At 38.6% G+C, this 27,316-nt stretch overlaps 3 protein-coding genes and 1 non-coding gene across 9 annotated transcripts in view; 2 read left to right on the forward strand and 2 right to left on the reverse strand.

Annotated features, from left to right (window-relative positions):
• LOC141435020 (ribitol 5-phosphate transferase FKRP-like) overlaps nucleotides 1-414 on the forward strand; it is a 48,643-nt gene extending 48,229 nt beyond the window's left edge. Inside the window, exon 6 of the transcript XR_012452106.1 lies at nucleotides 14-414. The gene's annotated coding sequence lies outside the window, so the exon portion shown is untranslated. The remainder of the gene's footprint in view (nucleotides 1-13) is intronic.
• A 17-nt stretch (nucleotides 415-431) lies between these two features.
• On the reverse strand, nucleotides 432-18,081 carry LOC141435019 (dynein intermediate chain 2, ciliary-like). 3 transcript variants are annotated; one of them, XM_074097537.1, is made up of 17 exons: nucleotides 17,973-18,081; nucleotides 13,145-13,252; nucleotides 12,727-12,931; nucleotides 11,197-11,328; nucleotides 10,491-10,607; nucleotides 10,009-10,130; nucleotides 9,290-9,424; nucleotides 8,956-9,085; nucleotides 7,766-7,933; nucleotides 7,276-7,419; nucleotides 7,082-7,191; nucleotides 6,470-6,647; nucleotides 5,074-5,302; nucleotides 4,135-4,234; nucleotides 2,776-2,909; nucleotides 1,140-1,233; nucleotides 432-599 (listed from the first exon to the last, which is right to left on the reverse strand). In XM_074097537.1, the coding sequence occupies exons 1-17, from the start codon at nucleotides 17,985-17,987 to the stop codon at nucleotides 513-515; spliced, it is 2,208 nt and encodes a 735-aa protein (XP_073953638.1). In that variant the 5' UTR covers nucleotides 17,988-18,081; the 3' UTR covers nucleotides 432-512. The 3 variants fall into 3 exon arrangements, with proteins under 3 accessions (XP_073953638.1, XP_073953637.1, XP_073953636.1); XM_074097536.1 differs by lacking the exon at nucleotides 17,973-18,081 and adding an exon at nucleotides 14,174-14,253; XM_074097535.1 differs by lacking the exon at nucleotides 17,973-18,081 and adding an exon at nucleotides 13,342-13,866.
• Nucleotides 1,320-1,392, reverse strand: TRNAT-UGU (transfer RNA threonine (anticodon UGU)). Its single transcript has one exon. It is a non-coding gene; the product is annotated as a tRNA-Thr (tRNA).
• Nucleotides 14,926-24,313, forward strand: LOC141435025 (uncharacterized). Of its 4 annotated transcripts, none has more exons than XM_074097546.1 (3): nucleotides 14,926-14,978; nucleotides 19,329-19,467; nucleotides 22,099-24,313. In XM_074097546.1, exons 2-3 carry the CDS (start codon nucleotides 19,348-19,350, stop codon nucleotides 22,390-22,392), a joined length of 414 nt encoding a protein of 137 aa, XP_073953647.1. In that variant the 5' UTR covers nucleotides 14,926-14,978; nucleotides 19,329-19,347; the 3' UTR covers nucleotides 22,393-24,313. The 4 variants fall into 4 exon arrangements, with proteins under 4 accessions (XP_073953647.1, XP_073953645.1, XP_073953643.1 ...); XM_074097544.1 differs by lacking the exon at nucleotides 14,926-14,978 and adding an exon at nucleotides 18,133-18,325; XM_074097542.1 differs by lacking the exon at nucleotides 14,926-14,978 and adding an exon at nucleotides 18,136-18,276.
• The last annotated feature ends 3,003 nt before the right edge of the window (nucleotides 24,314-27,316 follow it).

The raw sequence follows: 27,316 nt of genomic DNA on the forward strand, positions 1-27,316 counted from the left end.
GGTATGGTATTAGGTATATACAGTACGAGGTATGTAGCTATTATTGAAGACCATCGCAAAATTACTTCAATATTGCAATAAAGTATTTTGAATTCTTACAAAATATTGTCGTGTAGGTATTAAATTTTTCAACAGTATTTTTAACTTTAGTTATTTTAAGATTTAAATGCTAGCTATTTTAAATGTAAATCAAGTACCTAAGGTTTAGGATAATAGAATAATTTTTGATCTCACAGTATTTCTATCTAGTCTTACCTACGCGCAATCGTCTTATAAGCATGTGACTTTTGAACACCATTTTGAATGGTCTTGTTTTGTTTTTTAGAGTTTATCTTTAAATTCGAGTTGTAAGAAGCCTAAGATTGTTTTAATTTCAGAGCTTTACTAGAGAATAATAAAATGACCTAACTAATTTCCGTAGCGTTTTATTTACTGATAACATTAACCTACTTTATTAAAATACGTCAATACGAATAAGTAATATAAAAAACGTGTAAAATTCGTACAAATCTTCAATCATCTTCGAATTTCTCGTCCACAACACCGACGGTAAAAGGTGGATCACGCACCAAACTCAGCAGTTTGTCTAACTTCATTATCTGTGGGATAAATAAAAAACATTTTTATGTTAAAAATTGGTGTATTGCTTCAAAACTACAGCTTTAATTAAATTTTCGACTGTTGTAGAGTAATTTTACGATGAAAGCTTATTTTTGACGAAAGTGTGACATATTTTCACAGGGTCAGTCGTAAAAGGGCATTTACGTTGTACCCTGAGTTTATCTCTCCCGATTTCAACAAAATTTGGAAGGTAGACTCAGTCCATGATTCCGATCTGGAAAACAGGGTCTCCAAATGTGTTCCCAAAATATTGTACGGATGTGTCCGCTTTGTTGCGAAAATTAAGAAATGATTAAGAAAAATTCGTAACAAAACTGACATATCCAAACTAGAGCTGTAATTTTCTACACCCATAATAGGTAGGTAAGTATATCCTAGTTTCACAACTGCCACAGGGGTAATCAACTGGTTTAGTGTGACCCGTAAACGCTTGTTAACTAAAAAAATAGTTTTTTAGAAGTAATGGCGTTTTTTCTTAAAACCATATTTTACTGTGTGATAAACCCCAAAATTCCTACCTGTAATGTTTTTTGATCAACTCCAACTGCTTTCTTGGGAGGTTTGCACATAACGCGTAGATTAGGTGATAATTTCAAAACGTGACACGTGCCTCTGAAAAAAATTGTACATGAGTAATTCAAATGCATGAAAACGTAATTTTTCATAAAATAAAAAAATGAAAAAAGGATATGAGGTCCTGCCCCCAGAGAGATTTGAACTCTCGACCCCTGGTTTACAAGACCAGTGCTCTAACCCCTGAGCTATGGAGGCGCTGGAGAAGCGAGCGAAATATTGATTTAAGACTTGCGGGCGTATTTTACTAGCAGCTGTAGATACCGTCACTGAGTTAGGACTCGGTTACTGAGCCAAAATCATTTTACAGCTAATTAAACAATACTGCATGGTAAATTGACCGAAATTATATACAAAATGGATTCGATTTCTGTTAAATAATATCAGTTAGTTTACCCATAACCTCAACCTCAAGGTAGGTCGCCTATTGCTCACCTTTTATTTTTTTTCTCTGTGTATCTGTTTTCTGTATCGCTTACTATGTCTGGTGTACAATAAAGAGTCTTTGTATTGTATTGTATTGTATTGTATATAGTATAAGTTTTTCTTTTTTCTTCTCGTTGCATTATTATATGTTTTTGGCCTTCATACATAATGGATTTGTTTGTCACTAGACATTATATATTAAGCACTATACATTAAGATTAGGTACCTACTGTCTCACAATTTATATAAGAATTTTACGGCTGTGCTATGTGTGACTGTAAATCATACGTAAGCATAAAGAATGAGTAGGTACCTATTAGGCAGCTATGACTAAATAAGGTACGAGTCACATCTTGATATTTTATTAGCTTGTGGTCACGTTACCTACGTAGCGGTGCTACGCTTACGGTCGGGTCACAAATACGCCCTACCTGCGGCCTGGCGAGCGATTTTCTCCGTTCACTTAAGTCAGTTTTCTGTAAGCTTTTAAAGGTTCTGTAGTCCTACGAGGAACCCTAATACGAGAAGCTTCACCGTGTTCATCCATATCCATGCCCATAGTTTAGACTGATCACCACACTACGCTGACAGGTTTCGAACTCAACCAGAGTTTATCATCAGAGCAATACGACTACGAGATGTTAGACATCTAACGCGTCAGCGTAGTTTGATGGTGGTGAATAGTTGGGTTAGTGTCACGTGTATGTTCTTACATGTAGAGGTGGAGGAGCTGCATGGACACACCTTTGTTGCACAGACGTAGCTATCGTAAGGTCGCGGGTGAGCAAACTAATTGTTTATAGATCATTGTTATGGTCCTCCACAAAGTAACACCTGATTCAGTAAATTATGGAAAAAATGATTAAGTAGTACGCGAGTGTTCCGACTAAGATAGGTAGGTACTAGAAATGAACAAATGAGAACGACCCTCTACCTATAGGTAGTGCCACGAGAGTTGAAGTGAATGATTACACACACAGCTGCAAAAATAACTGATTGCACATAAGAATGAATGAAATGACTGATTGAATTTGAATTGAATTTGAAAATCACAAAATCCTGCTGTCATTCATTACACATGTTCTTGTATGCGTGAATGTAAATCTGGTGGCACTAGGTACTAACATATACCACCAATTTAGAAAAAAAAATTACTTGCTGTCGCCACACACGATGATTGGCATGGAGGCGTTGAAATCAATTCTTGTCAGTTTCTTATTCTTCTTAGAGACTACCGCTTGAGCGCAGATTGGGCGGTACTTGTTTACGTTCAAATCGAAGACATACACCTGGACAAGGAAATGTATTTTTATACTAGTAGAGACACTTACTGTTAGCGTTTGCACCTGATATCACACCAAATTGAAGATTATTTTGAAATAAAAAAATGGGAGGTATTTTGTTTCATAACGTTTTGAAATGTCGAAAATTGTTTGGTCGAAATTGTTTTTCATAATATTTTTTGGCCGGAAAATTGTCTAGTACTTATAACGTTTGTACCTATGGTATAACATTGTTTTGTCGAATGTATTATTAGGTAGGTACCTATAAAATTATTATTCCGAATATTGGCACTACTAATTTTATATCTGGAAAACAAATACATACTTACCTATTCATTTGAAGTTAACGACTGAGGCGAAGTCGAAGGAGCTCCGCGCGGAGCTCCTATTCCGCCTAGTTTGACACAATACTAACCTAACCAACCTATAGTTGAGCAATCATATATGGGGGGGTTACGTCCCCGAGGCCCCTTGCGGGGGCTCCACCCCCCGCCCCCATTCACTGTTCCGCCTATCCAAGTATCAAACATTCATTCTTTTATCTTCAAAAACTTTAAAGTAAGCTTAAACCATTAAGAAGATGTTAAAAATGGTTGTTTTTTCCCTTATACATAAGAAAAGCGAATCAAAGCTAATTGTTTAAATGGAATAACAATACCGTCGGTATTTTAATTTTAGGACGTTGAATATTTGACTAAATAATAGTTCGATCTAACCAATTATTATATATTATGGATTTAGCATTTTAGTAATTAAATTAAATATACTCGTATTAAGTAATATATATACCTACCTAATATGTATTCAAAAAATCTATGCAAAGGAAGAAGTGTGCCATACAATAATATTATATAAGTATCAAACAATTTCGACCAAAAATTTTTAGACCTTGCGAAGGGCACCCTATAAAAATAAATGCATAAAATAATAAATTTTACATATCACAACTCGTACATTTTTCAACAAAACCTCGAAAACGTCCAGACTTTTACTAAGATTATTTTGTATATTTGGTACCTATTGCTGGCAACTGGCATTTATTGGAACGTATTTAAAAAAGTAAAATATTGTAATGGTAAAATATTTTGCTTTAGAAACGCTTTCTTTCCATAGAGCAGCCATACAACTCTTGTGCGTATCGCGTTTGCATTGATAGAAACGCGCGTCGACGGCGCATTTAGAAAACGAAGTGTGCAAAGCTGGTTGGTATCTACTTTCTACGTGTACGTACCTTCCCATCAGCAGTGCAAGCGGCGAACACGGTGCTCGAATACGGAGCCCACTTGACGTCACCCACCGGAGAACCCAGCTCGAACATAAAGAGGGGCTCGCTGCAGAGATAAAAGCAAATAAAGGCCTTGGTCGCAATTGTCGTTGATGTTAGGATAATGCTAACAAAATGTTTAGTACGTGGGCCTATAAATAATAATAATTTTTTCACTTCTCATGCTCGTAAAGTTCATGTTTATGCTGGATCTAGGGGACATAAAATGACTTTTTATGCACTAGTGCATAAGGTAAAATCTTCGTCTAAGACCAAGGTAATCAGTCAGGTGTCAACAGCCACAAAAAAAAGATTCTACATATTTTTTAAATAATTTCTAATTTATTTAAAACTAAAATCAATCAAAATAAATCAATAAACTACAAATTATAATTATATAATAATGCATGAAAAATAAAAGGTATGTACATAGAAAGTGAAAAATTGTTTCCACTGTTGTTATTTCATTTCCTCGCAATCTAAGTGAAAAGCAGAGTGTAAAACTCAAGCATTAAACCCATTTTCCCCACGACTGCGGCTCGGGTGGCTATATGAACGTCTTGGGTAAAATGGCTTGTTTTATGCTCGCGTTGTACAATCTACTATTTTTAGAGATCTTAGGCAGATTTTTGGTTTGCACTGATTGTAGGTAGGTATTTAATAGTAAAGGCGGGCGTGGTGCATCTGACGATTTTTTTAACCCCCGACGCTAAAAGAGGGGTGTAATAAGTTCGACCGCAATGTGTGTCTGTCTGTCTGTGTCTGTCTGTGGCACCGCAGTTCTTAAACGGGTGGACCGATTTTAATGCGGTTTTTAAGGTTCCGGAGCCAAAATGGCAAAAACGGAACCCTTATAGTTTCGCCATGTCTGTATGTCTGTCTGTATGAAGACAAAAAAATACCCACTCTCTTCCGTCTTCCCAGATCTTGATTCTCCAATCGCCCGAGCAGGACGCGTAGATGCTATTATTGAAGTAGTTGTAGTGTATCCTGTACACCGGCATGTGGTGCCCCTGCACAGAACGCACATAGTTCCGGTTGTACTTGAGGGAACACGTGTGTATCATGCCGTCTTCTGTGCCCACCATGAAGATCTCCGCTTTTTCCGGGTGGAAGCAGATGCAGCTGCCACAACCTTGAAAGCAGTTACTGGATATTGTAGTCAGTAACAGAAATGGATGAGCGGCTGTCGAGCCTAAATATTAGCCTAAGCACGTCTCTACTGACTAGGTAAGAAGCATAATAATGTTGTTCAGATTTGGAGGCTAAGTCAAGAGCAAGGCAAACTGCCGTAGGTAGGGCAAACCTTGGCTTAGCGGTGATAAGTACTATTGGTAATTCGGTAAGACTGCGCTGCGTTATAATCTTACGCTGAGCTCAGAATGGTGACATGCAAGTAGTTAAATCACTGCCAACAAAACAGAGCTGACATCGATTTTATAGCTTAGATTTCCTCATACTGAGACTGTAAGGTAATAAAGTTAGGTAGGTACTTTATTATCTCATCACCGAGAAGCCAACCAAGGTGTGCCCTACCTAGCATCTTTTCTGGGAGCATTACAGTGATTTTCACGCCTCTGTCTAGCAGCACTGATAGAAGCTAGGATACTTATAATCGTTTCGAGCTCTACAACAGCACATCCACTTTTGCTGATGACTAATAAAGTGCGAGGGATGTGTTTTTCATTAACCAATAGAAACGCTCATCCTCACACAGCATATCTCTGGTGGAAACAGCTGAGCGGAACGAGGCGAGGTAAATGAAGCGTTTCTATTGGTCAATGAAAAACATATTCCTCGCAACATATCCGCGCACATCTCCGGCGGAAACGCTGCTTCATACTGCGAGTGAAGTTTTATTTAGTTTTTCTTAATGCAAATACTTCGGCACCGATTTGAAATCTATTAGAAGTTTTAAACTTTCGCGATTTCCACTCATAACCATTACAGCACCCGGGACTTATCACACTTACAAAATGAGTAGGTAATAATTACCTCGTTCGACGTGAATAATTACCTAAGGGATACTATAATTATACAGTATCCCTTAGGTAATCAATAATTAATGTGTTGCGAAAAGTCTTGTAGCCGGTGAAAATGATTGTATTCAGCAATAACTGAGCAACGGACGGGGTGCTGTGCTGATAATACCTATATTTAATAGTAAGCATAGCTTAAAACGATCTAATGGACCAAAAAAAGCTCATTCGACCAAACATTACTTTAAAATAAGTATTCAACAATGCGAAAGGCTCCCATGAAAATTGCATCCTACACCAAAGTGGGAACGTAAGCATCTTACTGTTAACAGCGAGCATGGTCCCATCAGGGCCGGGGATGGGCGGAACGCTGGAAGCGAGCGTGATGATGGTAGTGGCTTGTAACTCGCCAGGCATCACCGCCCACTGCACCACGCGGCCGTCTCCCGCGATCGAGAAGAATGACGCTTCGCCGTCCAGGAGACGGGGGCCCCAGCGGATCTGAACATCCAATTATCGTATAGTCTCTGCTAAATGGCTAAAAAAAATCCTTATCAGTTTCATACTGAATTTGGTTTGGTTCTCAAATGGCAACTTCAGACCTGAGGCAGTTTTGTCTAATGCGAGGGGCTTTACCCTTATCCTGAGGCCACTCATTGATTAGTCTTCATAGATTAGTATCACCATCCATTGATTAGTGTAAACTGACGGTTAAATGTGATGCCGTCTCTATTTGTTTTGTTCGAATAGACGGAGACGGCATCAAATTGAACCGTGCAATAATTTTCAACAATAGAATAAAATAATTAAACTAATAGCAAACACGGGACATATCAGGACTTAAATATTGCTAAAATTAACTCGGAGACGTCTTTGAGATTTAAGAGTTGAGATTGATTATGGATTCTAGATAATATTTTGGTTGGTCAACTCACCTCCCAAACTATGTTGCTGTGCTTATCGCGTACGGAGTCCGATTTGTATTGGTAAGATGACTCCAAAGTCAATTGTGAATTGTAAACGCAAACGTTGCCGTCGTAGCGTCCTAGTATAATTAGGCCATAATTAAAATTCATCGTTAGTGTAATTAATGCATTAAACTATACAAAGTTACAGATATAGCTTTTACCCACGCAAACGAGGTACGGAGTTTCATGGTACACGTCGAGACAGATGAGCGGCGATTCGGTGACGACAGCATACTCTGGGAACGCTGGGTTTTTGATGCTGTACAGGCAGAGGCAACCCTCTTTTTGTTGAGCCGTGAAATCCACTAAAGCACATCGACAGAAAATAAGATGATTATTATTTTTGGAACGGTTTTGTCCGGGTACCGCTGCAGGGACGAGGTCCTGAAAGACCTTTTCTGGATCTCGGGATCAAAGGCCGACAAGAGATGACCCAAGATCGTAAAAGCATGGCCTAGAGTCTGGTGTTGGAGGCCTAGACTTCGGGTCACTGCGCCCGGATAGCAAGTAAGTATTTTTAGTAACATATTATAGCACTTAGGTAAATATCAAGTGTGCGAATGAAAGTCATTCATTATTTACTGCACCAGTCTAAGAATGTTCTAAGTTTGTTGTTGTTTTTTTATATATAAACGATCGAAAATAACGTACATGATCCATAGGCTACGGCGAACAAATCTTGGTAGTGCGGGTTCCACGCCACCTCGCAGACTGCATGCTTGCTCATCGGTTCATACTGGAACTTCCAGAGAGGCAGCAGCGAGCCCATACCCTCGCGGAACTCGTCAGACGGGTCGTCCCAGTAGCGGTAATCTTGCGCTGGGTATTTGTAAAAAAATAGGATTATTCACAAACTGCGCGCTGCTTCAATCGCATTGACATTTCTGTTGAAAATTTGATAGGTTAACTAGTTACATTATTATTATTATACCGTTTGTCGAGAATTTAGGGTGAATGCATTCCGCAGAAGACTGAGCTGACAAGATAATCCTCGGAAAGGGTTTGGATGTAAAAATTAAATGTTTCATCAACGTCATCGTCATTTTTATTAAAATACACGGGTTACTGATGTATTTATTTTTAGCCAACAATTTTCGCTCTTTTAGACTCCAAGTGCCGGCTAAGCACCAGCAGATGTTCCTGCACTCCGACTTCTGGCTGGAGAGCGTGGTCTTCCGTCGCTTTAGGGAACCAAGGATATAAATACATCCCTGAATAACTGTAATACTCTCATTTTCAATCGACAAATTAATAATTAGTCGAGGTATGCCTGGCCTGTTTCGAACCAATCCGTGGCTCCTTTTCAAGGTGAGCTCAAATGGAAAGCCAACCGTGAACTGCACGCCAGCGCATCTGGTTGTTCGGCTCTAGGCGCGGCCATCGGTGGCGAAACATGTCGGGCATACTTCAACTATTAATACGTGTGTGACCCATGTATCGAGTATTTTAATAATTATATCTACGTCTCACGGTAGTTTTAATTCAAAGATTATCTATCATCATCTGTTTTATAAGTTAGCTGACAGTATGTTATATCCAATAATATTTGTATGTTGCAAAGTTGTACAGTCAAGGGCAAAGATATCGACACGGCCAAAGTTGCAAAAATATGTATACACGACATGCACTTAACATTAAGGCCGTGTATACATATTTTTGCAACTTTGGCCGTGTCGATATCTTTGCCCTTGACTGTACTGTACTTTTTTCACTTCAGGTAAGTACATTCAAGACGACCTATTCTGCATTTTAGTTACAGTAAGTAAATATGCTTACTTGTTCACGCCTGTGAACTTAAAGATCTACATTGAAAAGACTTGCACTCAACCTAAAGTTGTTACCGATATCATCAAAGATGTTCTGATTGACAAGGCGCTCGAGTATGGCCCATGCCTCTCGGATGCGCTGCGCCAGCTGTTCATCGTGAATCTGCTGTGCTGATTTTACATGCTTCGCCGCTTTCTTCTTCATCTAAAACCACAAGAGATTGACATGTCGAAATTATCACAAAAGTTCAGAAATAATTACCTATTCTATGGAGTCGGTAAATTTAGAAGTTTCTTTTCCATCTAGAAATCTTTATTCTGATGTATAGGTCGAAACGTGCCTCATTCAAAGTCATTGGTCTGATCAAATTGTCTTTGCGTCTAAATTTTGAAATACAAATCAGCTTACTCTTTTAGGTTTCTCGTCCTCCTTTTCCTTCATTTTCCGCGCGTAGTCTTCCTGGTAGAAGTCAAATATGATGCTCTGGAGAGCCGTGGCCGCGTAGTTTGCTCGAGCCGGGGGTATCGTCTGCGTGTCTACCGACTACAACATCCATGAAAGATTGCTTTGTAATATGAATGTGACTTTGTAGGTATATTATTGAAAAAAAAAAACAAATATACGCGCATGACTCGAAAAAAATGAGGTATCTTTACCATTAAAGAATACAATACAATGACACCACCACAAATAGTATTAAGCGATATAGAAAACAGGTACACAGAGAGAAAATTACAGCTGCCCTCCCCCCTGAGATTCTAAAAAAGTTGCCAAATGTACCTACCTAAAGCAACCAAATTAGTCCTAAGTCTTTGACGTGACTTGCTTGATCGATCATTCATGTACGTCGAAACCGAAACTCGAATGAATTCTCCAATTCCAATAAATACTTACCTACTCGTACAATTCATACTTTTCTCATTCTCCCTCCATATCGAATTGCCCCCCTCTGGGCCATCGGCTGACGACGCCCTTGCCTGTAAGTAAGTCCTAAGCTCATACTATGGTTCTCATTTGTTAATTAACCCTTTAGGAGGGACCATATTACCCCCTTTCCACTTCAAATATATTTTGTAACAGCTTGTAAGTACAGTAAATAGGTAAGTAATAAAATACTAGTAACAGACCCGACGAGGATTGTTGTAGGTGAGGGCGGCCCGCTCGCAGAAGTTGAACTGGTTGGCGAGTTTCTTGACTCGTGGTTTGATCTCCAGCTTTTCTTCTACCATTGGCGCGTCACCCGGCTCCTCTATGATTATAATCATCAAGTAAGTATGATTTGCATTCCGCAACTAAAAAGTTGCAAAGAAACAAAACCGCAACATGATCATTTACTTAGTTATCACTTTTTTCCTGAAAATTAATAATTTCCATTTCTTACATTGGGAATGAGCTCTCCATCAATTAATTTTCTAGCAACTGCACATCATCATTTACTCACAACTTCTAGTCACCTTTAAGCTCCACCTTTTTCAAATTAGGGCTACCTCTACGAATAATGGCTACTTTATGACAACCGCAGAAGGGTTTCGGCAGTTTCGAGGCTTAGGTACTTTCCCCCGTCTGCATGATCGATACGTTCGTATAGTACTAATCATAGAGTAATTACCAGCGGCTTCTGGTTCCTCGACCTGCTCGCCCTCTTGTTGTTCGTCGGTAACGCCTTCTCCCGGTTCCGCGTCTTCGGCAGCTGCTGGGGCCTTCTCTTCTTCAGGCTGCACATCCTCTATATTGTAGATGTTGTGAGGTTAATGTTAGAAATCTCATATGAGCAGTTTAAAATTAATCTGCGTTAAATAAAATAGAAACCAGGAAAAAAGTTAGGTACAACTAAATGTCCTACAGTATATTAAGGCTTCATGAGCAATCTCATAACTTAAGAAATAAAGAAAATTCTCAAAACGTTAAAAAAATGTGAAATTGGTAAAGAGGTAAATACAATTAATGTGAGTTAATGAAGTTGGTTAAAAATGGACTAGTTTTATCTGTTTAGGTAGTTTAGTTTAGTGTTTATCTCAAGTAAAACCAGAATTATTAATCTAATCTAGCATCTAAGGCCAACTAACTACTTAATGTCAATTTTTCATAAAAAAATTGCAAATGTAATATAAGAAACTACAGTTCCTAAATTCAAAGCGTACCTATCTATAGTATAAGCTTTTAATTTAGGAACCGCAACAGAGGTGTGTTTCTGGTTTGGAATCTTTTTTCTAGTCATCAATGGAGTCCTGTGTAAGTATTCCGAAATAAATAAAGAATTAAAGATTATTATTTTACAATACGTAATCTTAAAAAATCTTTGATTTCTCTCTTACCTTCAGGCTTAGCTTCTTCAGGCGCCGGCTGCTCGGCCGGCTCTGGTTCCGGCTCCTCTTCTTCTTCTTCTTCGGCTTTGGACTTCTTGACTTTTGCTCGTTTCGGCCCCGCATCGTCAAAGCCAACCATACCTGGAAATTATCAATGATACTCGTAGCTTCTTATGTCATTCAAATAGACATGACCTAGTGTGTATTTCCACCACTGACAAGAAGATTATTTTTGCCATATACATAGGTAATATTGACCTACTTCAGGTGTTTTCTTAGGTAAGTACAGATTTTAAAGCCTTATTATGGTAATTCACCAATGAGTTATAACAAAAAGTAAAACCGACTCCAACAAAATAAAAAAAATAACTAAAAATGGAACCGACTACAAAACCCTTGGAAATATTTTTCTAGGTACCTACTAGCTCGAAGTCGGTGACTCAGCACGACCCAGCAGGAGGGATTGAAACCCATATTATGTAGGTGAGGTAGACGACTATTGTTCCGCTCTTGCTGGCTCGTGCTGAGTCACCGACTTCTAGCTAGTAGGTACCTAGAAAAATATTCACAAGGGTTTTGTAGTCGGTTCCATTTTTAATAATTTTTTTGGGTTTTACTTTTTTGTTAAAATTTTTCTTTTTTTCTTACTTTTTAGTGATTCTTAGCCAAAATACCTACAGATCACAACGATTCCATTAAACCCAAACACGGCTTATCATAGTTACGTTGTTTTATAACAGAGTTCCGTTGCCTACCTTCCGGCTTCAGCATCAGATCCGTTCGAAAGAATCATAACTTAAAGCTTCTTCTTAGTCACTTATCTAGGTATATTAATCATGATAGTTTATAGACGAGCGAGCATTACTTAGCTTTGACGAGCTCCATTGCTCATCTACGGTCTTCTTCATCAGGTCCAGTTTAACAAATGATACTTTCTGAATGTAAATGCTTATCTTAGTGCTAAAAATGCCAAAATCGCCATAGGTGTGCCTATAAAATTTGAGGTTTGCCCTCGATTACCCTAGGACCCCATCATCAGATCTTGACTTGGTGACAATGGGACCACCTCAGAAGAGTACTCTTTCGAATAAAAAAATAATTTTGTAAAATCGGTCCACAATTTTATTGACTGAGTAATCGGTGAAAATACATTAAAAAAAATACAAAAATTGGAACATAGAACCTCCTCCTTTTTTGAAGTCGATTAAAAATCAAATGAAATGTTTAAATGATAGTGAATACTTGAAAAACTCTCTTTTTAAAAACCCCATTTGGTCTCTCCGAAACAAACTCTTTTTTCTGGTTTATGTAAGTAGTTACCTACCTATTAATAGAAACCTACCTTTTCTAGAACTTTGAATTATTAAGTACTTATTATTTTAAGTACAAAAACATTTTTTAAAGCGTGCATAAGCGAAAACGTTTTTATCCATGTTTTGTGCTCCATATACTTTTCGCCAATAATTGTTTTATTCATGTTCACCTTATTCATTCCTTTTTATAGCGGATTTCTAGTAGCTACGAGTATGAATAACTTACCGTAGCCAGCAGCGATTTGTGCTTTTGCTTCGTCTGAATCTTTACGTATTGCAGTTCCCTGGTACACGTAAAGTGGATACGCTTTCCCAAAGGTGATTTTGGGCTTGATGACGAACAAATTCTTGCCGTAATGGTAAGCGACCTCATCTGGTTCCCATTGCGGGTTAATGGTCGTTAAAATACGACCAACATCCTCTTCTAGTTCCTATCGATGTTAAAATTTGTGAAAATATTCTGTCCAGATATTGTAAATGTATTGTAATATCGTATCGTATAAGAATTATTTATGAGAAACACGATATTTATTTATAGAAAATGTAAGTAAGTACTAACTATTCGCACAAATAAAAAATTCTGTGAAAATTTCAGTTAATTTGATTAGCAATTTGTTTAAAACAAAGTTTATTCTACTACTTACTGCGTCCGGAACTTCCTCCTGGTCGTCAGGCTTTATAAGTGTGCGTGGTTTGAGCCAGTCTAGTCCTTCGTCTTCCACTAAGTTGCCCTTCGATTTATTTGCTTCTTTCTGTCAAGAGTTTAGTAAACGCCCATTAGACTACCAATGCAAGCAACTTTCGACACAGTCATTAATTTTAACTCTACATCTCTACATACGTTTAAATTATTAAGTGTTTTCCGTAAAAGCGCATTGTCGTCGTCACCGTGAAGCGCGCGATTAATCATTGCCTTTAACATGATGGAAAAATAACGAAGCCCTTTGCCGAATTGAAACAGAAAGTAACAGAAACACGCAAGGCTCGGCTGACAGCGAATCAAATACTGTTCAGATTTCCACAAATTTGAAAAGCTCGCTTCATTTGCATACCATTCGATGTTAGGTCTTTATTTGGGCTGATCATGTAAATCGCCTATTAAATTGCGGCCAACATCGTTCCGGCCAAGAAACACGGTAAACAAACTATTGAGGAAAGTTGCGTGCTTGTAAAATACCTAAAAATGTCTTGAGCCCTTAATATATTCTTGTATTTTAACACGAGGCATGCCACTTAAGGGGCATTGATGCAAAAGGCAAGGAGTGTGCTCAAAAATATCTCAGGATCATACATACTCGTATTATACTTAATATATATGAGTACGTGATTGATCCCTAGTACTGTCCATATGTATTTCTGTAACCATTAACAAAAAACTAAATCGAGAAAAGTCATAACGTTCAATACAGTTACACTAAATGTCTAAAGGATAGATAGCTAATTAATTTATTTTGAATATGATAATGTTAATACTCAAAATTAAGCAAACTATACTAACTATAGAACTCGTCAAATTACACAAAAAACGACAGTTAATTGTCAGTCAGTACATTAAAATTTTATTTTAAGCAGGGTCTAATAAAGGAACCGATAAAGATCGGACGATAAGATATATAGTCACGCAATTAAGTCGGATTGTATAAATGGTTAAGTACCTACGTTGTCGTACTTACGTCGCTATCACTGTCTGAGTCAAATGACATTATAAATTTAAAACCAAAAAAATAAATTACTTGCACGCACACGCACAGGCAGTGCGAAGACACGTCTACGGCGAATAAGGTAGCGGACAAATTTGCTGCACTGTTGGAAACATTGACTAAATTTGTATACATCTATATCGTTTGCCAACTTCCGTACTTACCAACATTAACTGTGATGTAAACAACATCAATTTATAATAACGGTAATGCTACTGTTTAGCTCAAAGTAAGGACAACAAACGAAAAACAACCCACATTAAAGGTTAAGTTTTTCAGACGTCAACCTGTTGCGAGCTATTTTTGACTTAGACTCAACTCAGTTGGTAGTCTATTTTTATACCCTCAGGTAGAAATTACTCGTAAATAGGTACGAAAGCACTAAAATTTTCTTCGTAAAATTACTTATGTAAAAAAGTAGGTAGTATCAGTACCTAGTTGCGGCTGAATTTGAGTTAATCTACATACTTCAAATATCTAACTCTAGTGATAGAAATGCCTAACCGTGGGATACTTAGAGCTGGAAGATAAAGTTGCTCAAATGTAACGGTATTATTATTTTGACATCCTTTTTGTTTTTACTACCAGAATCATATGCTGGTCGAACTTAGTAATTTTAGCTTAATTTTTCTTTCTGCAAACTGTACTAAGTTGGCAAACGCCGCCCCTGCCCGGGCGTGTCACCAAATTCTAATTACTAGTCGTGTCTGGCAGCAACTAGTACAGCGGCGTCACGACATCCAAGCTGCCGTGGACATACTTGCCAACTTGCTATCAGGTACATAGCTTGTATCCTTTTATTCGAAGAAGGTTGAACATTCTGCAGTGACTGCAGAGGATTCTCAAGACGTCAGACATAAAGCGAGGCCCATCAATTCCACAAAGGTAAAACTTTGCGAGAATCTAATTATAGCTACACAGTGTCATGTCTAAAGTCTCGTTAGTTGTGAGACGAAGAATCATGATTTATAAGCTTTTTTTATTTTAAAGAGGTATTCTACCATATTCCTCAGTTTATTTGCAGAATGAAATTGGTTCGACATTTAAAATAAAGCATGTGAAAACACACAATCGTACAGTAGTGGTTATCAAACTAAAGCTGGTGACCGGAAGATGGTGACACAAAATCATGGTCAATTAGGTCATTTGTACCAGTATGGCGTTTCTTCAGGGGTCTAATTACGGAATGACAAAAAAGCAAATGATGGTATGGTGTCGGTATGGCGGGCTGTAAGTCATACCGAAGAAGTATGGCATTACGCTACCGCCTACTTCTTTTTTATCGACTATCGGAAAATACAAGCATTTTTGTGGAACAAATGTGTTCGACACTCGTTATTTATCCGACACGTTCGATTAACGCCCACGCGATTGAGCCGCCGGTACCATCGCTATTTCCATCATTTTCTTTTTCGTCATTCCGTAATTAGACCCCTGAAGAACCGCCATACTGGTACAAATGACCTAATATTTTGTGTCACCATCTCCCGGTCTATAAGTATTTTCTCAAACATGCTATGTCGAAAACATGTCGCAGACATAATTCACATGCGTACCTATTCGTATTCTGTAGGGGATCACATTTCCTGACGGTGACCATAAAAGGGGTAACCACTGACAAGTATATTTTTTATCAAATATTTAGGTGCCGTGACCAGGTGCAGCAAAATACAAATGAGCGTATATTGGGAAGCATAAAAGTTAACGATTTGTTGTCCCTTCCGTGTCGCGTGCCGATGATGAATGAAATAAGCGGTGGGGTCGAATCGATGGGATAATAACGCTGGTACTGATAATCGTAATGAGGTAATAGGAATTATGATCGATTTCTCCTCCTCCTATTAATAATTCATTTCGGTTTTCACCGCGTTCCTGGTAAGTCTTCTTTAAGTAAACGAAATGTTGATATTCATTTGAACCATACATAATTTCGTCGGTACGTCTACGATTTACTTATCTAAAACTATTAGCATTCACGTTTACATTTCAGTAGACTTATGACTGAAAATAGATTTGACGAAACTAATGCTTCTTTAATCGGTTCACTGTGTACACCAAATCTATTTCCAACGGTCTTTAAATGGGAAAAGAGTTCTCACACAGGATTTACGAAATACGGGGTAACATGATGATTCAGACATTCACTTAGCAAACAAAGAATAATTCAACATACCTTTAAAATAAAAAAGTACCACAACTATAGTTGCACTATAGTTTTTCATGTTTAGAAGCGACAAATGAAACAGGTACTAATAGGCTTATTGGCTATCCCGTTTCCAAATAAATAAATTAAATGGCGAGTTCGAAAATAGACAAGGACGGACAAAACATACACAGACAGCTGACAAGGACGCTATTTACAGTGTTAACGAGCACACAAGCGTCTAAACAGGGACTGGGTCCTAAGGGCCCGTACTTACTGTAAGCCGCTTCAGTAGCATCCCAAGAGACTTATCCTTGGACTTACTCCGCCAGAGATCTGGCAATCTAACTGGCTTACTCGCCTCTTGCACGCTAGGGAGCTAGGCAAATGATCAAGGTCATTATTCAGCGTTGTTATTTGCTTGTCGTTAATAAGTTTACTGGTAATTATGTTCAGTGCTGAGGTTTTTGTCCAAAATATATAATGTAGAAGGAATATGTCTCCGTGAAATAGATTTGATAAATATTTATCTTTCTTTACTTACTTATCATGTTAAGTTTGGTGTGGTAGTACTTCTGTGGGCACATGAGAGTGCACAGTGCTCGTTTTGTAGATTTGGTGCTAATTTTAGTGGTTTATTGAAGAAATAGAAATGTAGCTATTCGTGTGATGCGCTCCGACATAAACAACTAGTAGATAGCAGTTTTATTTAGGGGCTGTTTCACCATCCGTTGGTAGTGTTAACTGACGGTTAAATGTGATGCCGTCTCTATTTGTTTTGTTTGAATAGACGGAGACGGCATCACATTTAACCGTCAGTTAACACTAATCAATGGATGTTGAAACAGCCCCTTAGTGTTAATTTCACTTTAGAAGTTTTTCGTAGTAGGTACGCTAGGTAGGTACGTAGCTCCAAGTGAGATAGTATAACACTGGCGTAGAGCCTGGCCAAGCTAAGTATGCAACGTAATAATTTGGCAACACTGTATTTCAAAGTCAAATCACGTACATAATATGCGTTACATTTGCAGTGTTACCATATGATTCTCTGCAGAGTTGGCTTGGCCAGGCTCTATCTAGAGTTATTTTTCAGGGGGGGCCTGGCCTAGATTTTTGTGTGAATATAGCAGTATTATAGAATTTTGAATCGGTAGCCCAACAGCTTGGGGTGGGCACAAGACCGTACTGGGGTGAGCACGGTACACCCCCCCCCCCACTTATACACCTATGAGTATTTAATTGATAGTGATAGGTTGTCGTTCTCGAGTTAAGCTTTTCGGGTTAGTTCCAGTCTCGCAGCATTATAATCTGCCATTCATAGAAATATTTTGATCATTTTCATTTCTATCACGTGTGGTCTTTAAGTCGTGAGCTGAAGTCGTGAGGTCGGTGGATGTGGCAACGTGAATGTGTGTTTGATCGATGCGATGAATTACATAATATTTTAATTACATATCAATAAACAAAATATATTCTACATAATTTTAACAGTTTACTCAAATACAAGCAAATTAGAAAGTTAGTTAGACTGTTTTACTCGAAGCTATGTTAAAAATTTCATTCGAACTATGTCATTACTTTGCAACATTTTGTAATAGTGCTCTTAATCTTTTTACAATATTTACGTACCTTTTTCGGTGCCATTTTACTGGTCTATATCCGAATAATTGTTCCCTATAACACAAACCTCAATAATTCTTGCTATTGTTCAAAAAGTTTGACAAATACGTAAATACATTTGTCAAAAGTAAAATACTGAGGTATATTGCGCGCGCAGCTCTCGTTACCATGGTAACGAGGGAGGGGTTATGCAAGACGTGCGTGGCCGGTGGCATCTCCTTTCGGAAAAATCTACTGTGGCCAAGAAGAGTTCTGTTGTGTGTTTGACGCTGACTGGACAGGCAGGCCTACCAAACAAAGTTCTTCGATTTGCGTACGTAGATAATGTTATTGACGCGCGAGACGAAGTTCTTTCTCACATGGTACGTGGCGACCATGATTTTATTGACGTAATTTCGATGTATCGGAGGCTGCAATAGTAATTAGTGTCAAGTGCGCTAATTTGTTGTTTTGTTTTGTGTACTTCAGAGGCAGTTATACCGGTGTTATAAGACCACATATTTAAGGTGTGGTGATCTCGAATTGACTTTTTGGTTACAATTTAAGTGCACTATGGTCGTGCACACGGGTTAATGCATCGGGAACATGTTCAAGAATGCTCACCAATATTGTGCAATTGATTTTACTACCTATACATGTGCTATAGATGTTGCCCTTTTGTTCTGAGAGGAGGCCTGTGCCCAGCAGTGGGACGTATATAGGCTGGGATGGTTAAGGTGTACGCATTTCCATTTGTGATACGTCTTTATTAATCCTGTTTTAAAAGTGACAAAAAGGCATCGCACGTCCTTATTTTTTTTATTGTGTTCATTACTGTTATTTATAATATCACGGGTTTAATGAAATTTTGCGATGGACAAAACATGAAATATTACCGATTGTAAAAAAAAAGTAGTAGAAAAATCAATAAGTATAAAAAAATAATCAGTCGTATACTACAATGTATATAAATAAAGTATAGTACTCATATAAAAAAGAATTTAAATTTTAGTAAAAAAAACTACCGTGATACGCAGCATAGGTAATTGATGCAACTGTACTGTACCAAAGAGTGTAAGTACCTTTACTGTACCTACCTATACGAGTATAACCGGTAACGTATACCTACTATTACCGTAGTACCCACCTACCTATTTAAAAAACGAAAAAATATCTACCAGTTCCAAAGAGTATTCATGATCATATTAAGTCCTATGTACCTACTTGGCAGCTGAGAATATTTTTCCGTGGTGTTTCTAAGGCTATGGAATGAACGAGTTGGTATAATCTACAAAATACCCCATTTATTCAAACCATAGGTACTATCTTATTTATTACTAGATCACGGCCAAAACTATAACTTGGTTATGTTGTCAAACATTTCAGTTAGCGAGTGACAGGTGCCATGCTGGCTGCGCACGAGGCACGCGCGCTGTTGCCACACTCGCAGGAGGCAGCCGACAGCGGCATCGACAGCGATAGCACCGATAGCGAGCGACGGGACCAGCGGGCACATCACAACGAAGTAAGCCTACCATGACCAAGAGGAGAGCATACTGCTGCCACACTCGCAGGAGGCAGCCGACCGCGGCATCGACAGCGAGCACCGGGACTAGCGGCGGCGCCAGAATGACATAAGCCCACCATTACCAAGAGCCGCGCGCGCTGTTACCACATTTGCAGAAGGCAGCCGACAACGGCATCGACAGCGACAGCACTGACAGCAAGCGACGGGACCAGCGGGCACGTCAGAACGAAGTAAGCCCACCATTACCAAGAGCCGCGCGCGCTGTTACCACATTTGCAGAAGGCAGCCGACAGCGCTGACAGCAAGCGACGGGACCAGCGGGCACGTCAGAACGAAGTAAGCCCACCATTACCAAGAGCGCGCGCGCTGTTACCACAGCAGAAGGCAGCCGACAACGGCATCGACAGCGCCAGCACTGACAGCAGCGACGGGACCAGCGGCACGTCAGAATGAAGTAAGCCCACCATTACCAAGAGCGCGCGCGCTGTTACCACATTTGCAGAAGGCAGCCGACAACGGCATCGACAGCGACAGCACTGACAGCAAGCGACGGGACCAGCGGGCACGTCAGAACGAAGTAAGCCCACCATTACCAAGAGGCGCGCGCTGTTACCACAGCACAGCCGACAACGGCATCGACAGCGACAGCACTGACAGCAAGCGACGGGACCAGCGGGCACGTCAGAACGAAGTAAGCCCACCATTACCAAGAGGAGTGCGCTGTTGCCACACTCGCAGGAGGCGCCGACAGCGGCATCGACAGCGACAGCACTGACAGCGAGCGATGGGACCAGCGGCGGCGCCAGAACGACGTAAGCCCACCATTAACAAGAGGAGTGCACGCTATTGCCACACTCGCAAGAGGCAGCCGACAGCTGCATCGATAGCGCCAGCACCGACAGCGAGCCACGGGACCAGCGGCGTAAACTCTCCACTATTGTCACTGAATATTTACCTATTAAAATTCTCCCTGCCAGAGAATCCGCCGGCAGTTCTCTATGGGAGCGCCAAAATTCGCATACTCTTCGCTAGTCATACCGTAATTTTAGTCCGAATCATCGTTTGTCATGATATATTTCCCACTGAAACCTTACAGTTTTCTGAAATTTTTAAATGGTCATCCTATACAAAACTATAGGTTAGGTTTGTTTTATAACACTCGGACTTCCAATAAGTATGCGAGCCGATATGGACCCGTTCTCTATATTTCTGTTACAACCAGCCAAAAGTGTTTTCGAAATCCGTCGTTTCGAGGCCGCCGGGTTCGTCGGTGGATCCTATTTTTAGGGTTCCGGAGCCAAAATGGCAAAAACGGAACCCTTATAGTTTCGCCATGTCTGTCTGTCTGTCCGTCCGCGGCTTTGCTCAGGGACTATCAATACTAGAAAGCTGTAATTTTGCACGGATATATAGGTTAACTATGCTGACAAAATGGTACAATTCAAAATTAAAAAAAAAATTTTTTTAGGGTACCTACCTCCCATAGACATAAAGCGGGGGTGATTTTTTTTTCTCATTCAACCATTTAGTGTGGGGTATCTTTAGATAGGTACTTGAACACCATTAGGGGTTTGGTAAGACAATTTTTAGATTCAGTGATTTGTTTGCGAAATAATCAACTTTTAAAGTGCAAATTTTCATTAAAATCGAGCGTGCCCCCCTCTAAAATCTAAACCGGTGGGCGGAAAAATTTGAAAACATTTAGGATGGTAGTAAGTATATCAAACTTTCAAGGAAAACTATAACGGCTGAGTTTGCTTGAGAATTATTAGTAGTTATGAGTAAATAGCAGCCTAAGGTATAAAATATACCTAAACTTGGAAGATTCCGTATAAAATACGAAATCCTTAGAAAAATATTACTTAATTTTTTCGTAATGGCTACGGAACCCTTTTTTGGGCGTGTCCGACGCGCTCTTGGCCGGTTTTATTTATACTTGGAGTCACCAAGAAATTTGGGGTACGCCTGAGACTCCTATGGCATCTAGAACGCAAAAAATCACCTACCAACCCTTTACTGCATGCTGTCCACGCTGAGCGACGGCGACAACAAAGATAAGATCAATGGCATGCACACGGCACTGTAAAACACGTCTGTAAAACCCGTGTAAGGAAACAGTAGGTAACTTTAGTAAATGCCTGGATAAGTATAGCCGCCAGAATAGGGTAAGCCAGGCAGACACTTTGCCTGCTGAAAGGCCGACAAAGCCACCGACAGCCACTAACAGTCTCCACCCTAACTGAATGTCATAACTTAAATTAAGAATAGATAGACAGGTAATTTAGGTGAAGTGGCTGTGGAATTATGAAAGGTCGTTTAAGGTACTGCACTCTCTATTTGTGTTTTGGATCTTATGTGTGAAATCATCAAAAATACAAACTGAGACATGGATGCACAGAAAAACCAGAAAAAGATCCAGCAGTGGTGTAGGACCTGGGTGCGATTCCCAGCGCTGGTTTCTTTTTCTGGTTTTTCTGTGCATCCATGTCTCTGTTTGTATTTTCGATATGGTATCACGGGATAGGTACCCGTAAAAGTAACAAATTTAGAGTTGAAATATAAAATACAAAAAAGACTCCAAAAAACCAATCATAATGAAATCATCAACTTATTTTCATTAATTTTCAGGACAGCATGGACGAAGAAAGCGACGTTACTGTCGAGATTAACGTTCCTATACCGTGGAACTACTGCGCCCAGCACCCGAATCGGTCTTTCGCCGAACAACGCCCCGTCCGTGTTTCCCCCTCGCTTTTTGAGGTGGAACTGACCGCTTCTGAGGAGGACGATGCCTCTGTCCTCGAGCTCATTATTCCTTACCAACAGCCGCGGTACAAGAAGCTACCTACTTCATCCCCTCTCAAAACTAAAATAAAAGCTCCGAAGTACGTCTGCGGGTTTCTATGTTGCTTCCGTAAGTAATTCGTCAGATGCATTGATCTAATAATCTCTACAGTCAACTCTCTAAGACCCCCGGAAAATTTAACGGGTAGAACATCCGTCCCTTTTGCTCACTGGTTGGAAGCACAGATGATTTTAAGCAACACGAAATGATCGTCTTTTAGTACCTTTCAACTTCTCCTTTTGTACTAGTCATTGAGCATTTGAGATTATAAAAAGTCATCTTGTTTCATCATCATCATCCCAGCCTATATACGTACCACTGCTGGGTACAGGCCTCCTCTCAGAATGAGAGGACTTGGGTCGTAGTTCCAACTTGTAACTTCACACACGCACGATTAAATTGCTTCGCAGGTTTGTACAGGCTTCCTCACGATGTTTTCCTCCACCGTAAAGCTCATGGTAAATTTCAAATTTAATTCCCCACGTGAATTTCGAAAAATTCAAGATACGAGTATGTAAGCCGGTGTTTGGACCCACGATCCACTGCTTGAGAGGCCATAGGTCAAACCACTCGGCCACCGGGGTCCTTATCTTTTTATATGTTTTGAAAGACTTTTTGACAGTTTTCATTTTCTGATGGTTATTAGATCAATGCTCCAACCATGTTCTATTGTTGTTCTATAATGGTCTTCTATTGTTGTTTAAATGGCTATAAGATGGCCCCAATTAATAAGTTTCACCCAGTTGAGGTACTAAGCGTACGTACTCATGTACGATGTTTTTTGGAACATAGTTGTATGTAAATATGTTAAAAATGGTTTCTTGACATGTAATTGCTTGAGGTCCTAATTTGCTTCCTGATTGTTTTCAAAGTAAACGTTGTTGGGTCAAATTTAGAAAGATGTTACAATTGTTCATTTTCTCTATTGTCTGTGTACAGTACTTACCCTTAGTGAAAATTTTCGGTTACAAAATACGTCTCGATCGCGTTCGCGTTAAAATCTCAATTTGTATGGAAACACAAACATCGCAAACGTTCCGCTAGAGGCGCTGTTCGTGTTTCCATACAAATTGAGATTTTAACGCGAACGTGATCGAGACGTATTTTGTAACTGAAAACTTACACAAGGGTACTGTTTGTTTGTTATTAATAAACTTTATCAGTCCCAAAACTGAAAAACACTGTAATATTTAGTTATTTTTAAAACATTACTTCATCTTTCTGAATTAGACTGTCTAATCTAAATAAGACAAGGTACGTAATCAACTTTCTATTGCCTAAGATACTAAGGAATTTAATGTTATGCTATGATTTAAGTAACCAACGTAAACTACTTATTCGTCAATTTGTTACGGTCGATTTAATAATTAGTATTTCGTCAATTATGAAAAATTCATTTGAAAATACTAACTTACAAGCTAGTATGTATCATGTTTTATACTGTTATACTTTTGAAATACTGTTAACTCGACGTACCTAATTTTTATAAGTACCTATATAGATTTTATTCTAAGTATTTGAATATTTATGATAATGAGTATATTTGGAAAGAAAACTATTTTCAGAGCTTGAAAATTTGAGATGTATTTGTGAAGACTGATTTGAAAAGAAGTTATATTTAAAAAAAAACAGGTATTGTTGGTGTTTGTGGATGAGTTCATATTCTTTTTGGCAGACGACAGAAAATTGTTTACCGTAAGGATAAATTTATTTCATAAGAGCGTTATGTCATAATGTCGACAAGAAAAAACATCTTTGATAGTAAAATAGTGGTGTTTCATTGTTCTAGTTAAAACTAATAAACAACCTAAAATATTGATTGATTGTTACTGGAGCGCGAACTTCTTCAAATCCTTAAAAGTAAAGTAAGTAAATTGTGTCAAAAAACATCAATATCGACTACTGTTAGTAAGTTACCGATTAATGGTTGTAAGAAATTTTAAATTTTATTGTAAAACTGGCCACTTCATTACAATAAAATGTACCTATTCAAACATCTATACTTTTATTTCTTTGTTCTTTTCTAAATCTCAGAACATTATTACAGTTACAGAATATAGAAAACAAACATGAGCTAGAAACAGACATTCAAAAGAATTCGATTTACATGTTTGAGAAAAGGGTCGACTTGAGTTGATCCGCACGAAAACAGACATAAACACGAGCTAAAGTTATATAGTTGCATACCTAATCTATGCTTTTTTACATAAAAAAAATGAGTTCCTGTTTTTTGTTGAATGTATCACGCACGCAGGGCACGGAGTGCCCTCGTCAAGTCGAATCAAGGCAAAGTCCCTAAAAACGTAACTAACTAATTACAAAGAAATTTAAATTATGATGCTTGCCTTGATTGGTTTAGTTTAGGTGATGTTTTGAGGAAGTTAGTTACTAGTCGGTAACTTTTACCACTGTCACTGTGGATAAAGATATTATGTACCAACATGGATATAAAACATTAGGTCGAATAAAAGTTTGTAGTAGACTAGAACTAGAGACTAAATAAGTAGGTATGAAATATCTACGTAAAATTATTATTTATTAAAGACGTAAATTGATTGCAAGCAAAACTAGCGAGCGGTTTAGATAAATCAAGAATAAACCCCTGAGGTCTGCATAATATTCGTTGAGCACTGAGCAATGGAGTCATGATTTCACGACAGAAGCTCACCCAGGTGCGAAGCGAGAGGTCAAAAGGTCAAACAATTCGGAGCCCTTCGGAACCCATAATGTCACTAATCAATAACTCACTCAAACGACCTCTTTATAGCTAGAGGTAGAAATCACAACCATCCCAGCTGGCCAGTTTGAAAACAGTCAAAAGATTAATAAAACTACACCAGATGGCAGCACTACACGTACAGAATCTACTTTTGCTAAGGGTTTTCATTTATGTATTTTTTTGGTTCAGCTACTCGACGATAGGTGTCGCTGTACCATCAAATATTTTACGAAGTTTCGTCCAAGAAAAGCTTTATTATGATTTTTGGCGGTGAAGAAATATAACAATACCATAATTGTAATGATAGTGCTAACCGCAAGTTAGAGGTTCCAAATGACCGAGTTTTAACCTACTAACCTACAAAACTTTGTAAGACACGGGCACGAGTACGAAGAGCCTGAGGCACTCGAAAGCTTGGATAATACCTAAGTACATACGTGGTTTTTTATTTTAAACGGGATAATTCACAAAGTTATACTAATGGCTGCCGTACGCATTATTAAGAAAATATTTGAAAAATGCCCTCGGCGTGGACGCAAGAAATTTCAGAATGAATTTTAATGGAATTTTATTGTTTTTTTTGATCTTATCTAAATACAAGGATTAAATATTATATGACACATTTTCTGCAAAATGAAATTCTATGACATTTCTGTCTGTGAAAGAAGGGAACACTGTTGTCAGTCATACACATTTCAATGAGGATTTCTGCGAAAGGTTAGGGCGTTTTGACATTACGTCACGTTTGTGATTGGTCAAATAACTAAAGCCTGACCAGAAATATATGACTATTCGCCATGTTGCGGAATTTCATTGGAACTAATGTCTTACACTGGCAATAACTTGAATGATTGTCAGTGTCACTGTGGTGGTTTCTTTGAACAATAACAAAAAAATCCCAAAACGATTCGTAGTCAACAACGGATCATTGTAAATAATGTTTATAATAAAATACTGAAAAAAAAACCTTTTTTTTTCGCTACAAAACCTTTCCAAATTAACATCAGAGCTAACAGGTAAACGTTGTAGACAAGTCAAGATGTCATTGTAGCCTGGTTATCATAAATCGGTTCTTTATTGCTGTATAAATAAGAACAATAGCGCCCTCTTGACAATCTATATCTATATTTTTTTATTATATAAAAATGAAAGTCCTGATACATCACTGACTCATCAACGCCCAGCCCAAACCCTTGAACCTAGAAAACTGAAATTTTGCACAGAGGTTCTTTTGATGACATGTACTTACATGAGATAAGAAAGGATTTTTCTAAATTCGTCCCCTAAGGGGGTGAAAAAGGGGAGAACGTTAGTATGTAAAATTGTTATTTCTAAAGTTGTGACTATGAAATTTGGGAAAAACATTCTTCAAAAAATATAAGTGAACACGTATTTCGCCATTTTTGAAAATTAAGGGGGTGAAAGTTTGTATGGGAAAAATTATATTATTGAAGATATCATTAAAAAACTTTGTGAAATTGCTCCTAAACATAAATAAACAAATACGTGTTTCACTGTTTTTTAAAATTCTACCTCTTGAGGGGGTAAAAAGGGGGGAGGAAGTTAATGAAAGAACACTAAAGAAGAGTGGAATTGAATTCACTTATTCTTATCCCGCGGGAATTATCCTATATCGTGTACTGTCGAAGTCGCGGGCAAAAGAAACACATAGGTACTTTAACGTTTTCTGGAATTCTACCCCTGAATATGTGAAACAAGAGTTCAAAGTTTGTAAGATTTTTTTTTATACGACTGGATGGCAAACGAGCAAGTGGGTCTCCTGATGGTAAGAGATCACCACCGCCCATAAACATCGGCAACACCAGGGGTATTGCAGACGCATTGCCAACCTAGAGGCCTAAGATGGGATACCTCACGTACCAGTAATTTCACCGGCTGTCTTACTCTCCACGCCGAAACACAACAGTGCAAGTACTGCTGCTTCACGGCAGGATTAGCAAGCAAGATGGTGGTAGCAATCCGGGCGGACCTTGCACAAGGTCCTACCACCTGCAAAAATGATATGATTATTATTAAGATTATTTAGGTCGATTTTTGAATTCCAATAATTTGCACCATCTGTCTAAAACAACGACTGTCTGTGTCTTCCACATAATGCTCCGAAAAATCAATCAAAACAGGAAGGATTGTAGAAAGTATATCTATGTTACCCCGAATTTAACGCGAGCGAAGCCGCGGGCAAAAGCTAGTAGTCATATATTTTTGGTTTACCTTTAATTGAGCCAATGGCAGGCAAGATTAACGTCAGACACACTTCTCGA

This window comes from Choristoneura fumiferana, chromosome 14 (assembly GCF_025370935.1).
Source record: "Choristoneura fumiferana chromosome 14, NRCan_CFum_1, whole genome shotgun sequence".
In the NCBI taxonomy this organism is placed as follows: domain Eukaryota; kingdom Metazoa; phylum Arthropoda; class Insecta; order Lepidoptera; family Tortricidae; genus Choristoneura; species Choristoneura fumiferana.

Bases quoted from the DNA above. Each gene is read 5' to 3' on its own strand.
- LOC141435019 (XM_074097535.1), bottom strand. From the start codon at position 13,422: ATGTTAAAGGCAATGATTAATCGCGCGCTTCACGGTGACGACGACAAT. The intron at 7,934-8,955 runs GTAACAACTTTA...ACAAATACCCAG, and splicing joins GAACATCTTTGATGATATCG to CGCAAGATTACCGCTACTGG. The intron at 4,235-5,073 runs GTGGGTATTTTT...TTATCTCTGCAG, and splicing joins ATCTGGGAAGACGGAAGAGA to CGAGCCCCTCTTTATGTTCG.
- LOC141435025 (XM_074097546.1), top strand. From the start codon at position 19,348: ATGCTGGCTGCGCACGAGGCACGCGCGCTGTTGCCACACTCGCAGGAG. The intron at 19,468-22,098 runs GTAAGCCTACCA...ATTAATTTTCAG, and splicing joins AGCGGGCACATCACAACGAA to GACAGCATGGACGAAGAAAG.